The sequence below is a fragment of the Pollachius pollachius genome (assembly GCF_949987615.1).
Source record: "Pollachius pollachius genome assembly, chromosome: 15".
In the NCBI taxonomy this organism is placed as follows: Eukaryota; Metazoa; Chordata; class Actinopteri; order Gadiformes; family Gadidae; genus Pollachius; species Pollachius pollachius.
This window is the reverse complement of record NC_136948.1, coordinates 13,761,994-13,774,091: the sequence shown is the minus strand read 5'-3', so window position 1 is coordinate 13,774,091 and position 12,098 is coordinate 13,761,994. Positions and strand designations below refer to the sequence as shown.

Below are 12,098 nucleotides of genomic sequence, written 5' to 3'. Positions count from 1 at the left end.
GTTCCAATTCTATGAGGAGAAGACGGTACTGTAGATCAATCGATTGATCATCAGACTGAAACAAATAGCAACACAAACACTCAAAACACACACAATCACAAACAGATTCACATACACTTATACAACACAAAGCAAATGCGGGAAGCAAATCCAGACCCACAAACACATGCAAGATAAAAACAGCATTTTTCTCTCCCCGACAACTCGGGTGTGTGTGTGTGTGTGTGTCTGCTGTTGCGAGAGAGACCAGATGTCCTCCTCACTTCCACAGATTACAGCGTCCGTCTGTACTTGATGACATGCATTTCCTTCCCCTCAACCTCCCACCCCCCCCAACCCAACCATCCCCCTCCCCCTCCCCCTCCCCCGGCCGGTCCTCTAAGACACCTCCATGTCATCGCACAACATCCACCATCATCATCACCCTGATCAACATCTTTCCCGTTGGTCCCCCTTGCGTCATCCGTTTCCCACCCCCACCCCCTCTAACCTTGTTCCCGAGGGGGGCTCTCACGAAGGACCGCCTGGAGCGGATCACTCAGATTTAGCGTTATTGGCAAGCGAGGGTGACAGACAGACAGAGCGATAAAGAGGGCAGTACATTCAGTTCCATGGGTTTAGCAGAGAGAGGGCGCGAAAGAGCGAGAGAGAGAGCTTTCTGACAGAGGGATACCCGTTTCCGTTACATATCGGATCTCGCTTTGTCAAATTCCTCATCATTTACTCATTCTCCTGGTCGCTGTTGTGGTTACTCTAATCGTGTTCGTATTCTTTAAGCTCTCCGGTTTAACTGGCGTACACAGCGTATAGGAAGTGAGAGAATGGAAATTGTGTTGCTGTAGACGCGACAATTCATGATCCCCATCACAGCCTATACAAACCCCTCTTCCTCCCCCACAAACATCCCTCCATCTCTTCCTCCTTTAACAACCCTTCATGCGCCCCTCCAAACTCCTGGGAGGTCAGCGCTATCTGCTGTGTGATTCAGAGGAGAGTGCGTCCGCCCGAATGAATCATTTAGAAACGTGAAGATCCGCGCCGCCAAGGGAGCTGAAAAACAACTGCACAATTTTTAGGTATCAATTCTCGTTTTTTGGGGGTGGGTAATTATGATGAGCTGGACTGCCATTGTACTGGAAAGAATGAGACTGGGCTCCCGACACAAGGCTGGCCACACACACACACACACACACACACATACACTAAATAAGTGCTGGCTTGAGTTGAGTTTCAAGAAATTAGAGACACAACACGTTCTTCACAAAATAGCTGTATACTCTGTGCCGAGTGTCCTTGAGTTTGAATGAGTATACCAGGGTGGTTAGGCATTTTAAGGGGGTGATGTAAGGCAGTTGGCAGGACGCGTGCCTGTGGTTATCAAGAGTTGGATCTAATGTTTCACTTTTGAAGATGGCTGGTTAAGAATGAGCAGACTGGATGGACCATTCAGAGACGCACGCGCACGGACACACATGCACACTCGCGCATTGACACACACACACACACACACACACACACACACACACACACACACACACACACACACACACACACACACACACACACACACACACACACACACACACACACACTTTTGGCCCTACGTAGCGCTGCGGAGCCCGATTGATCCGAGGAGGGGATATGGATCGGGAGGGGACAGTCTGGCCCACAGGCTGAGCTTCGACAGTCTGGACGCCAGATAAGGAGCAGCAGGGGCCGCTGGGGGGCTGACGCAGCTCTGGCCGCAGCAGAACTTAGTGCAGTGCTGCACCATTGGACTCCGCCAGCCGTCGGCGCTTTGGTAGGCAGGCAGGGGGCCTAGGGGCCGATCGACTGTCACATCCCCCTTCACGGGCACCAGTATAGGGTGTGGGGGAATCACACCCTACGGGAACGGCTACGTGGAGACGCACAAAGTTTGTCTATAAGAGCTCTCTGAAAGCTTTAGGAATAATTAAAGGATCAGGACATTAAAGGGGCGGCGTGTGAAGTGACGCACAGCCACACTGTGAGGTCTCCGGAGAGGAGGAGAGAGACCTTCCTTTCGATTGGCTCCGCACCCTGACCGACTTGGGGGGGCCGGCAGTCTCCATTAAGAAACCAAATCACCCTCCTCCTGGCTTGCTACTGTACTTTCCCCGGCGTCGTGACGTGACCGAATGTGGCAGCTCTCATAACGTCAGTGAAAACAGACACAGATACCCTTCTTATTGTTGGCCCCGGCGCTGCGACCACCCCCACTTCAGCAGAAATGAAGTGATTTACCGAGGGCTCAGTGGGTCTCTCAACGCCGACGGTTCAGCTCAGACTTCAAACGGTGGAACTTAAGGCCAAAAACACAAGACTGGATCTCTTCTCCCTCCGAACACTTCGGCCCCAACCCCGCCGGCCTATCGCATCGCTGCGCCGCACAGAACGACCAGGAACCTTCAGAGGAGACCCTGTTGCTGCGGGAGAGGGGGGGGGGGGGGCGGGGGGGGTCTCAGCAACACAGTGTATGATAGCATACCTTCTTGGTTTTGGCCTTCTTCTCATAGGCGTCAGACAGGGGCTTCTTCTTGGGCTGCAGGGTGGCCTTGGAGAACAGCTCCTCAAACTCCCCGGTGTCTACGATGTCGGGTTCCTCCAGGGAGCCCCACAGCGTGTTGTTGCTGGAGACACACACAGAGAGACAGGGTTTCAGTCAGCGGTTCACTACGCATCATGGTTTAACTTTAAAAGACATTAAAGAAACTGTGAGGCTACCATAAGCGGGGACCAATTGGTCATGGATATATGGAAAAAGTAACAAGGGCTTTGGTTGTTTGAAACGCTATTTGCTGTCAGCTAGAGACATAAACAAACCGGGCCGTCTATTTGTCGTGGTTTATTTGATGCTAACTCATTCTGCCTGACTGTTTATTTCCATTTTCCAGTTTGGTGTTCATCAGAAAGTTGGCCTTGACATACGCTCAACCAAAGTCACTTTCCTGGTTCCTAATTAAGCGTTATCTACTAACTGGGCAATGTAAACATGAAACAAATCACTCTTTGGGTTTCAGCTGTCCGTTAAGGGCTGTTTTTATCCTTAAAAGAGCATTTTGGGAAAATGAGTAAGGCACAGGAAGCCATGTTGTGGCTCGCCGGTTGCCGGGTAACGTGGAAAAAAAAGCAAACAGAAGCAGAAGACAGAGATGACCCAAGCGAGGTGGAACTCAGGAGTTTAGAGTTGCTCTTCTGCGCTCTCGCTCGCTCTCGTTTTCCACACATGAATCCAGAAAATAATGTGACGCAGTGAGACGATGGAGCATGCACACCTGCTCAGCTTGTGTGTATTTATCACAAAGCAAAAAACTTTATCAAATTGAAGCAATAACAGTTCAAATCGCCCCGCCCCAACACATTGATGTGGATGTATCATTGACATCTTGCATAAAAGCGATTAGTACACAAGACTTTTGCAATTAAACGTGTTTAGCGTTGAACCGTACATGGGAGATTGTCTCATCATACTGTGCACCAGATTAATACTCTTATTTATCGTGAAATTTACACCCAATCAAAAGTTATGTATACAAATCTGTCCTGATCAATTGAAAACAAACATAGCTTTCCTAATATTGAACCGTTTCTATCCCGTTGTTTTACTTCGGCCTTAAAGTACATATTTTCGCCCTTAAGTCACAAGGTCCGCTGAAAATAAACATCGTTTAACAAGGGAAGGGGGTTGGGGCGGTGAGCGGAGCAAAACAACACAGGCTTGGCCGACGCATCAAAGACCCAAACATCAGAACAATCAGGTCTCCTGCCAGGGAATCAGTCGGGGTCAGGACAGGGAGAACTGGTTCTGCTTTCTGCTGGCGCTCGCTTCACACTGGCAAAGGCATTCATCTGTGGCTTCCCCTATCCAAGGACATGATGATATATGCAGGGTCTGGAGACAAAAAAAGAAAGCCCTCCTTTCTTTGATTTCACACCGCGCCTCCCAAACGGACAACTCTACAGCTTCAGAGACGAAGCAAACCACAGAGGCAGGCTAGCCCCGCGTGGAAAAACTGAATTATCCATCAATCCCACAAACGCTTTTCCCATGAGACGACGCTTTTCTAATTGATCGGACAAGTCCTCCTGACTGCTTTTGGACCCCCTCCTCTAATCCTCACTCTCCCCAGTCTACGGCCTGCACCTTCAATACTGCACTAGTGCAGCTTACGCATACACAGTTGTGGCCTAAACGTGCACCCACCCACCCCAAACGCGCACAGTTATCGCAGATCAGTTAGTTGATCCGTCTACAGTTAAACATACAACCCAGTTTATACCCCTTTAACTCACCTACCCCCCCCCCCCCCCCCTCACCCTGTACTATAACATTTATTGCTCAACTGAAACTGCTTTGGCCCCTAGAATATATCAGGTCCCACCACCACAAACCTGGACGAGCGAGGAGAGCGAGAGCGAGAGGGAGGGAGAGAGAGAGAGAGAGAGAGAGAGCGAGAGAAACCACAGTCTACTCTCTCCTTCCCTCTTTTAATACAACCAGGCCATAAAGCCGGAGGCCTGGCTACCAGAGGCAGCGACCACAGCCACTGTAAATGGACTGGATAATCCACTTACAATCACACAAGCAGTGTCAACGGATGGCCCTTCAGAGGGGTAGCTAGGGGCGGTGGGTGGGCAGGAGTCTCTTCTTCCAGGTGGGGCGCTTGTAACAAAAAAGGAAAGACGGGCCTACTGGGAACCAGCTAGAGGAACATTAAAATCTAGAAGCAGGACACACACACACACACACACACACACACACACACACACACACACACCCTGTGGGAGTTAACGATTACGCTCCCTCTAGTTAATAGAACACTACAGTGGTGAAGGGATCATGCCTGCGGTCAAAGAGGTTAAAGGAGTGCTTGTCAGCGATGGGACTCACTTGTTGTCCTGGATCTGTATCCGGGTCCAGTACAGGGGCTTCATGGGGCAGGCCGGCTCCACGCTGGGCTTCCGCGGGGCCTTCTCCACCTTCGGAGCGAAGCCACCCATGGGAGGTGGGGGTGGTTGGCCGGAGCCCGGTGGTGGGGGAGGAGGTGGCGGACCCATTCCAGGGAATGGAGGCGGGGGTGGAGGGCCACCGCCGGGGAGGGGGGGTGGGGGAGGAGGGCCACCGCCAGGGAGAGGTGGTGGGGGTGGAGGTCCAGCGCCTGGGAGAGGTGGGGGCGGGGGTGGGGGTGGAGGTCCAGCGCCTGGGAGAGGTGGGGGCGGGGGTTGGGGTGGAGGTCCACCGCCGGGGAGGGGTGGGGGCGGGGGTGGGGGTGGAGGTCCACCGCCGGGGAGGGGTGGGGGTGGAGGTGGTCCGGGCAATCTCATGTGTCCCGGCAACGGAGGAGGGGGGGGAGGTGCGAGGTGGCCTGGCAAGGGTGGAGGCGGCGGCGGCGGCGGCGGCGGCGGCGGTCCAGGTGCCGCCCCGGCCCCGATGCCAAGCGGGAGTGCGTCCAGGGTCAGCCTGCGGGGTATGTGCTGCTGGCCGGGGCTCACGCCGGGGCCCTCGTCGGGGGACTTGAGGAAGCACTCCCGGTCGGTCTGCACGCAGACGTTGCGGAAGGACTTTGGCGGCGACGCCGGCGGCGGCAGCTCGTCCTCCGTGGAGACGCAGGCCTCGCGCAGCTCCACGCCGGCCTGGAGGGCGCCCCGCACGCCGTCCCTCTCCAGCCGGGCCGCGGCACCCTCCAGGCGGGACACCGCCACGGCGTGCTCGCCCCGCAGCTGGAAGGTCTGGAGCTCAAAGTCCACCTGTGGGAGGGAGTGGCGGGACACGGGAACGGGGATGGAAACGTTTGGGTCGCGTGGATGGAAACATTTTCATGCACAAGTAACTACGTCTACTTCTTTTTCGCAGTGTAGATTGCCACTGTGACGAATAAATAAAGAGGAAAACAAACAAAAGGAATGGCGTAATTCATGACATGTCGCCTGTACTTGATGTGTTGCCAATGTTACAATAACATAATGAAAATTCAATAAGTCCACTGTTTATGGGACATTTCAAACAACAAAAAAAGGTCCAATCAAAGCAAAGTATTGATTTGAGAGATGGGGAGGAGGAGAAAGAAGACCAAGTCTTTTTGAAATTAATCTTACACATGATCGTGGTTAGCGTGCGGTGGGGTTTAGAAAGGGAACTAGGCACGTTCTCTTTCCTTTTCTTGTGGCCAAAATACATGCATGAGAAGGCCATGCCGTTTGATTCAACAGGGCCCTCTGAAAAATACATCTGTCACTGTCACTTTTTCTCTCTGCCATAAATTGAGCCCAATTTGGCAGTGAGAGAAAACACACCAAACCAATCGTGGGGGGAAAAACATAAATAAAACGCACTACCCCTGGAAGTTGAGACCTAGAAGCAAAAGTCCTAGCTACAGCTTTCAGTGTGTCCCTGAGTCTGCGAGAAACTAGGCTGCCTGACAGACAGAGGCTTGGGGATGAAGCTGGGAGGTTGGTAAGGTGACTGTACGCAAAGGCAACTGTCTGGGTTAGGATGGGAAGCAATCATAAAAATGGGACGCTTCGTGGAGGGACATCTGCGAGTCATACCGTCAAACAGCAAAGTATTTCTTTCTTATAAACTAATTGTTTATAAGAAAGGAATCCGGTATATTGGACATGCATGTCACGGCTTAGTGTCACATGTGTGTTGGTCGTTTCAATATGCTGTTTACTGTTGGGTGTTTTTATAACTGTACGGTCTCAGAAAACATGAAAGAAAGAGAACATAAATGTAATTGATTCGACCGTGACTTTGTGGTTATAAATGGTACATCAGAACAAACGATTGGTACAGAAATATCTCCAAATGTGTTCCACTGACAAGTTGTTATATTGTCGGTCAATGTTTGTCATAACTCACTTGATAGCCTTGGTATCAAAATATGTTATTATTCTGAAAAGTATGGTTGCACGGTAGAAAAAAAAAAGAATGACAGGAAGACCAACGAATAAGAACAACAAGACAACCTAAGAGAATGCCAGGCGATGGTATAAACTGTAGGTCTCCTCCGTAGAGGGTCTGACTGCCCTACTGCGTCTGCTGCTCATCTGCAATGCATTCCCCGATTTCATGCTTACTTAGTGCCATCTGGTGTTTGGTAAAGAAAACTGCTTGACTTGGCTTGATTTTACACATGCATCCTTTTAATAAAAAATAACAAACTTAATGTATTTAAAATCCAACTGTTGATTAAGTAATCCCCCATATTGTGATTTTCCTTTGCTTGTCCTTTAATTTGACTATTCTAATTTGGCTTCTTTTGTGCCAACAAGCAAAAATACCATAATGTGACATCTTAAAACAGGTTAAAATACAACTTGTCACATGAGTATTGCATTCTAAATTAATTACTGCTTTTGCCAATGGCGCAAACACACACATTGTGTAATTATTGTGATAACTCACGTGCAACTTTTCCATCTCTTCCTTGCATTCTCTCTTCAGCTGCAAGAGGGCAGCCTGGTGCTCTGAAACGAGTCAGGAGGAGAAGACTTGGGATTACCCTGAATACTGGAAGCATAAACTAACCCCATAAGCCTTCTAGGACTTCCATTTTAACAAGGTTTCTGATATAGAGGAGAGAACAGCTATATGAACAAATGGCAAGACACACTTGTGTGGATGTGTGATGAAAATTCAGGAAGCAGAATTTCTCATCATCCGTGTTGACTTGCAGGATACATTTAGTTTGCCTAGCAAAACCAACTTGTGTAACTTGTATCTTGTGAAAGCGTCTTCTGTTCAGCTATTAAATGTCGTCTCTGGAGCTTTGCCACTTACAGTCACAGGTACTTAAAACAATCCAACACTTTTATCCATCGAGGAACATTAATTAAAGTTTAAAGTTTAAATTAAAGTCAAACATTATTCTACTGGCCTTTTTAAAAATATTTTCAGGGCTGCACCTAGCTAGCTTTATGATTACAACACTGTTTGTTCCACACAGCCATCAGGGACCTTTCGTCTGCTTTTTTTTTAACTCCAACTACCAGAGATAAAGGCCAACCCCAGGGAGAACAAGTGGCATAGTGCCGTCTTGCATGTTCAAACAATGCATTTTTTCTTCCTAAATCAATCAACCCATTAGCCAAATCTCCATCTCCATCTCCCTTCCGACATGCAAGTATGCAAGAAATGTGGTCGGTTGTAAATGCCATAATCGTGTTATCTTTCCACACAGAGCCATTAATCCTGTGAAGCCACTACGAGATGATGGTTTCCTTAACAGCGGCATCGTTTTGCCAAGGCTGGTCGCGCTCCTCGCTTGTTTTAACATGGCCTAAGCCCTACTGCTCATAATGAGACAACTTGTTTTGTCCTCCTTTGTTTAGCTTCCCTTCCAGCCGGATCGCTGAGCAGGGTGAGGGTGTTTGGGTGTGAAGCATCCATGGGTAGGTGCATGGGAGGAGCGTTGTCTATGATTAGTGCCCGTGTTAGATACTGTGTAACAGAAAACCAATACCAGCAAGAAATAACAACAGAGTGAATCATAAGGATGAATCATAGAAGCTGTGTCAGTTTTAGCCAATGAGAGTTACGTCAATGAAGGCGAAGTCGTCGGGGTGAGGGTACAGCACCTGGGAGGGATACCTCCATGTCAGGGGGTCTCTGACATTAGGAGGGATGGCCCCTGACATGGGGGTCTCTGACATTAGGAGGGATGGCCCCTGACATGGGGGTCTCTGACATGAGGAGGGATCCCCCCTGACATGGGGGTCTCTGACATGAGGAGGGATCCCCCCTGACATGGGGGTCTCTGACATTAGGAGGGATCCCCCCTGACATGGGGGTCTCTGACATGAGGAGGGATCCCCCCTGACATGGGGGTCTCTGACATGAGGAGGGATCCCCCCTGACATGGGGGTATCTGACATGAGGAGGGATCCCCCCTAACATGGGGGTCTCTGCCATGAGAGTTCCTGTGGGGGATGCTGTTGGAGGAGGGGGGGGGGAGATCTCACCTGCCTCGGTGTACTTGAGTCCCACTTTCTCCTCCTCATCCTTGGGCTTGGGGGGCGGCCAGATGGCCTGGAGACGGCCAGGGGTCCGGTCCTCGCTGTCTGTTGGGGAGGTCAACTCGGTCTGAGGGGAGGGAATACATGGACCGTCAATTCAAATGTTATGCTTACATTTTCAGAATGGATTAGACCTCGCCGGAGCTGTGAATATCAATTGCCCAATCCCATTTTGAACCTCCTACAGAGTCAAGGAAACATTGTAGTGATTGCGTTGGCGGGTACATACAGAAACCTCTGTGGGACTCTTTGGGTCAGTGGGGCTCTTTGGGGGCAGTGGACACTTTGCAGCTCTGTCAAAGACTGACTTCAGAAGTTCCTTATCGCTTTTAAGTTTCTGTTTAACAGCATCTAGGTCCGTAGGTTCCGTGATCTCCTTTTTCTGGGTTTTTGGGCCAAAAAGGTTTTTAAAAGTTTCATAGGCTAAATCTGAGGTTTTCTTTTTTTCAGTTGGTGTCGTGATGACTGCCACGTCTTGCTCCATCGTCCCCTCCTTCTCCCCTTTGGGGGCATCCTTTTTGGCGTCAGCGGGGGAGTCCTTCTCATGGTCGGGCCTGCTGCTCATCTCATGGTTGTCCAGGTTCAGGAGCAGGTTGAGCTGCCCGAGCAGGTTGCTCTTGGTTTCGGCCATCTGTTTGGGTTCGCTGCGTCTCCTGACCGGCGTCACCACGATCTGCTCGGGGTACTGCTTGGCCTTGTTCACGGTCTTCTTCAGGCTGAGCACGGCCAGCTCGGTGTCCCTCTCCCTCTGCTTGATCTCCGAAAGCGTTTCCCGGTCCTCCCCGGTTGCCCCCTTCTTGTGCACCCTCAGCCCGCTGAAGAGAGCCGGCAGGTGGAAGGGCGCAGCTGGAGACGAGGCTGCAGTCTTGGAGGGGGATGAGTTGGCGGAGGCCGGGAGGGATGAGGCCGTTTTCTTTGGGGACGAGCTAGGTGATCTGACACAAGTTTTGGTGGGGTCCTGTGTGATCCGGGGTGAGGCGGATGAGTTACTGTGTGCTTTGGTGCAACCAGAGGACCCTGAAAGGTCCTCAGTCTTGCCATTAGTGTCCGACTGAGATTCTGGGGTAGTGGAGGGTCCGAGTGAAACAGTTTTTGTGGTACTAGATAGGGGGAGGGGGGAGGAGACAGCGCTGGAAAGAGACTCCTCTGGCCCCTTCCCATCTTCAGGCTTCTCCTTGCTTATCTCCTTCACTTGGTCCACGTTTCGGGATTTCTGTCGCTCTACTTCCAAGGAAATCAAAGATACTTTTTTAACAGGCGCCTCAGAAGATGACAACAATGCAGATTTACCAGATTTATCTGCCGTGGGTACTGCTGAAGAAAGCCCTTCCGCCTTCACATTGTCTGGACCTGTTACTACGTCTATGCTACTGAAGCTGACGGTGTCTGCTTTGACATTTGTGGCCACGGCCTCAAACACTCTGGTTTTGTCATTCCCAGGCGTGTTGGTTGAGGTGTCCCTCAGTGGACCGTCTGGATCATCCTGGCCCGTCTTAGAGTTTTTCCGGGGGACCCTGCTTTTGGAAAGTGCAGACGGCATCTTAAGGGATAGCTCCATCAGATTGTGAGTTCTAAACACTGGGTATTCCACGTTCTCTTCGCTATATCTATACTCGTGACCGGACTCAAGCGGCAGATCTCCGGGCCGCTCTCTTCCCCTGCCCGTCTGTTGCGACAGCAGCATCTCCGGAGTCCGAGAAAGCCCTCCCGATTGTGCGACGGCTGTCTGTATCCCCTTCTCGTCGTCAAGGTCGTCGTTCTCAGCGTCACTGTAGGTCACCACCATGGTGACACGCAGCAAATCCGAATCAACTGACTGCTCCTTGGGGGTGAACGTCCCCGATTGAACGTCCTGTGTTTTCACGGAAGGCGCAGAGTCACATTTACGACGGGAATACAGACTGTCTTGCAGCTCGGCATTTGTGTGCCTAGATGTTTGCTTACTTTCATCCACAGTAGCTTCCTCCTTCGAAAGGGTTTTGAAAGACGTCAGGACGGCTGTCCCGGCCGGTGCAGACCAGTCGCGGCCGAAGACGGAGGAAAGCTTATTGATTAAGGAGCTGGGAGGCAGGCTCTCCGGTTTAGTCGGGCTCCTACCAGCACCCTCCATTTTTTGTTTCTCAACCTGTTGTATTTCTGGAGGAACCGATTCAAGGTGAAAGGAGGGACACGTTTTGGCCCCAGTCCAGTGTCCCTTTTAGGATGTCAAGGGTCATCTCTCCCCTTTCCTGTCATCCAAACTGCTCCTGTTCCACCCTCACGATGCCTGGGAACAAATGTCCTTTGTATAGAAAGCCCACTGCACCTCTCTCCTCTCCTTAGCCTTCCTAAAGCGGCCACACACAATAATAAACGTTATCTCTCCTGCAAACAGAGCACCCTCCAATAATGTCGTAAAAAAAAAAAAAATCAAAAGGTAACCTCTCCTTTGGGTCAAAGTAAGTAACGTCCACCGGCGTTTTGATCGCAGTCAAGCAGCTCAGTCGCTGCTGGAAACATTTCCAAGTATAATCCTCCTGGGAACGTTCATCCACCTTCCAGAAACATTTGAAGGAAAAAAAGAAGCCCCGATCACTTTGGTGTGGAAAGTTACAAAGTTCAAGAGTTATTTTGATTCACTGGCATGGGTTGCCTCACCACTTCTGTGCGTGGCTTGCCTCACTCTACCAACCTCTGCTCCCAGGCTGCTACGGGGTCCAAGGAAAACCCCCTGAGGTCGGGGAGAAATGTGTCTGACTGGTTTATCCGGTCTAGGGCCCGCCTCCGTCCCACCCCGACTGGGAGGGACCTGGGACCGGCAGGCACCACAGGTGTCTGATTACCCACTTTCACTCACTTAGGCAAAATGGCTGCCCCAGGTAGTGTGTACACATACACACGCTCCCTCTCTCCTCTCGGAGTTGACATGCTCCGTAGTATGTCTGTGTTGCAGTGGTTCAGGGAAACACTGTGGGTGTGAGTTAGCGACTGCGGTCTGGTGGAGCGGGAGGGAGGTGCAAATACAACAGCCCCTGGTTAAACCTTTAAGCGCAGCAGTGGGTCATTACAACACTGAGTTT

The 12,098-nt window shown here is 50.9% G+C and overlaps 1 protein-coding gene across 2 annotated transcripts in view; it reads right to left on the bottom strand.

Annotated features, from left to right (window-relative positions):
* The window catches only part of LOC307087411 (formin), a 38,135-nt gene extending 26,435 nt beyond the window's left edge, over positions 1 to 11,700 (bottom strand). For both annotated transcript variants that reach the window (XM_079752989.1, XM_079752990.1), the window contains exons 1-5: positions 9,269 to 11,700; positions 8,986 to 9,106; positions 7,430 to 7,491; positions 4,913 to 5,769; positions 2,510 to 2,651 (exon numbers count right to left, since the gene is read on the bottom strand). In XM_079752989.1, the coding sequence (XP_079609115.1) occupies positions 2,510 to 2,651; positions 4,913 to 5,769; positions 7,430 to 7,491; positions 8,986 to 9,106; positions 9,269 to 11,149 (3,063 nt within the window). In that variant the 5' untranslated portion in view covers positions 11,150 to 11,700. The remainder of the gene's footprint in view (positions 1 to 2,509; positions 2,652 to 4,912; positions 5,770 to 7,429; positions 7,492 to 8,985; positions 9,107 to 9,268) is intronic.
* Between the last annotated feature and the right edge of the window lie 398 nt (positions 11,701 to 12,098).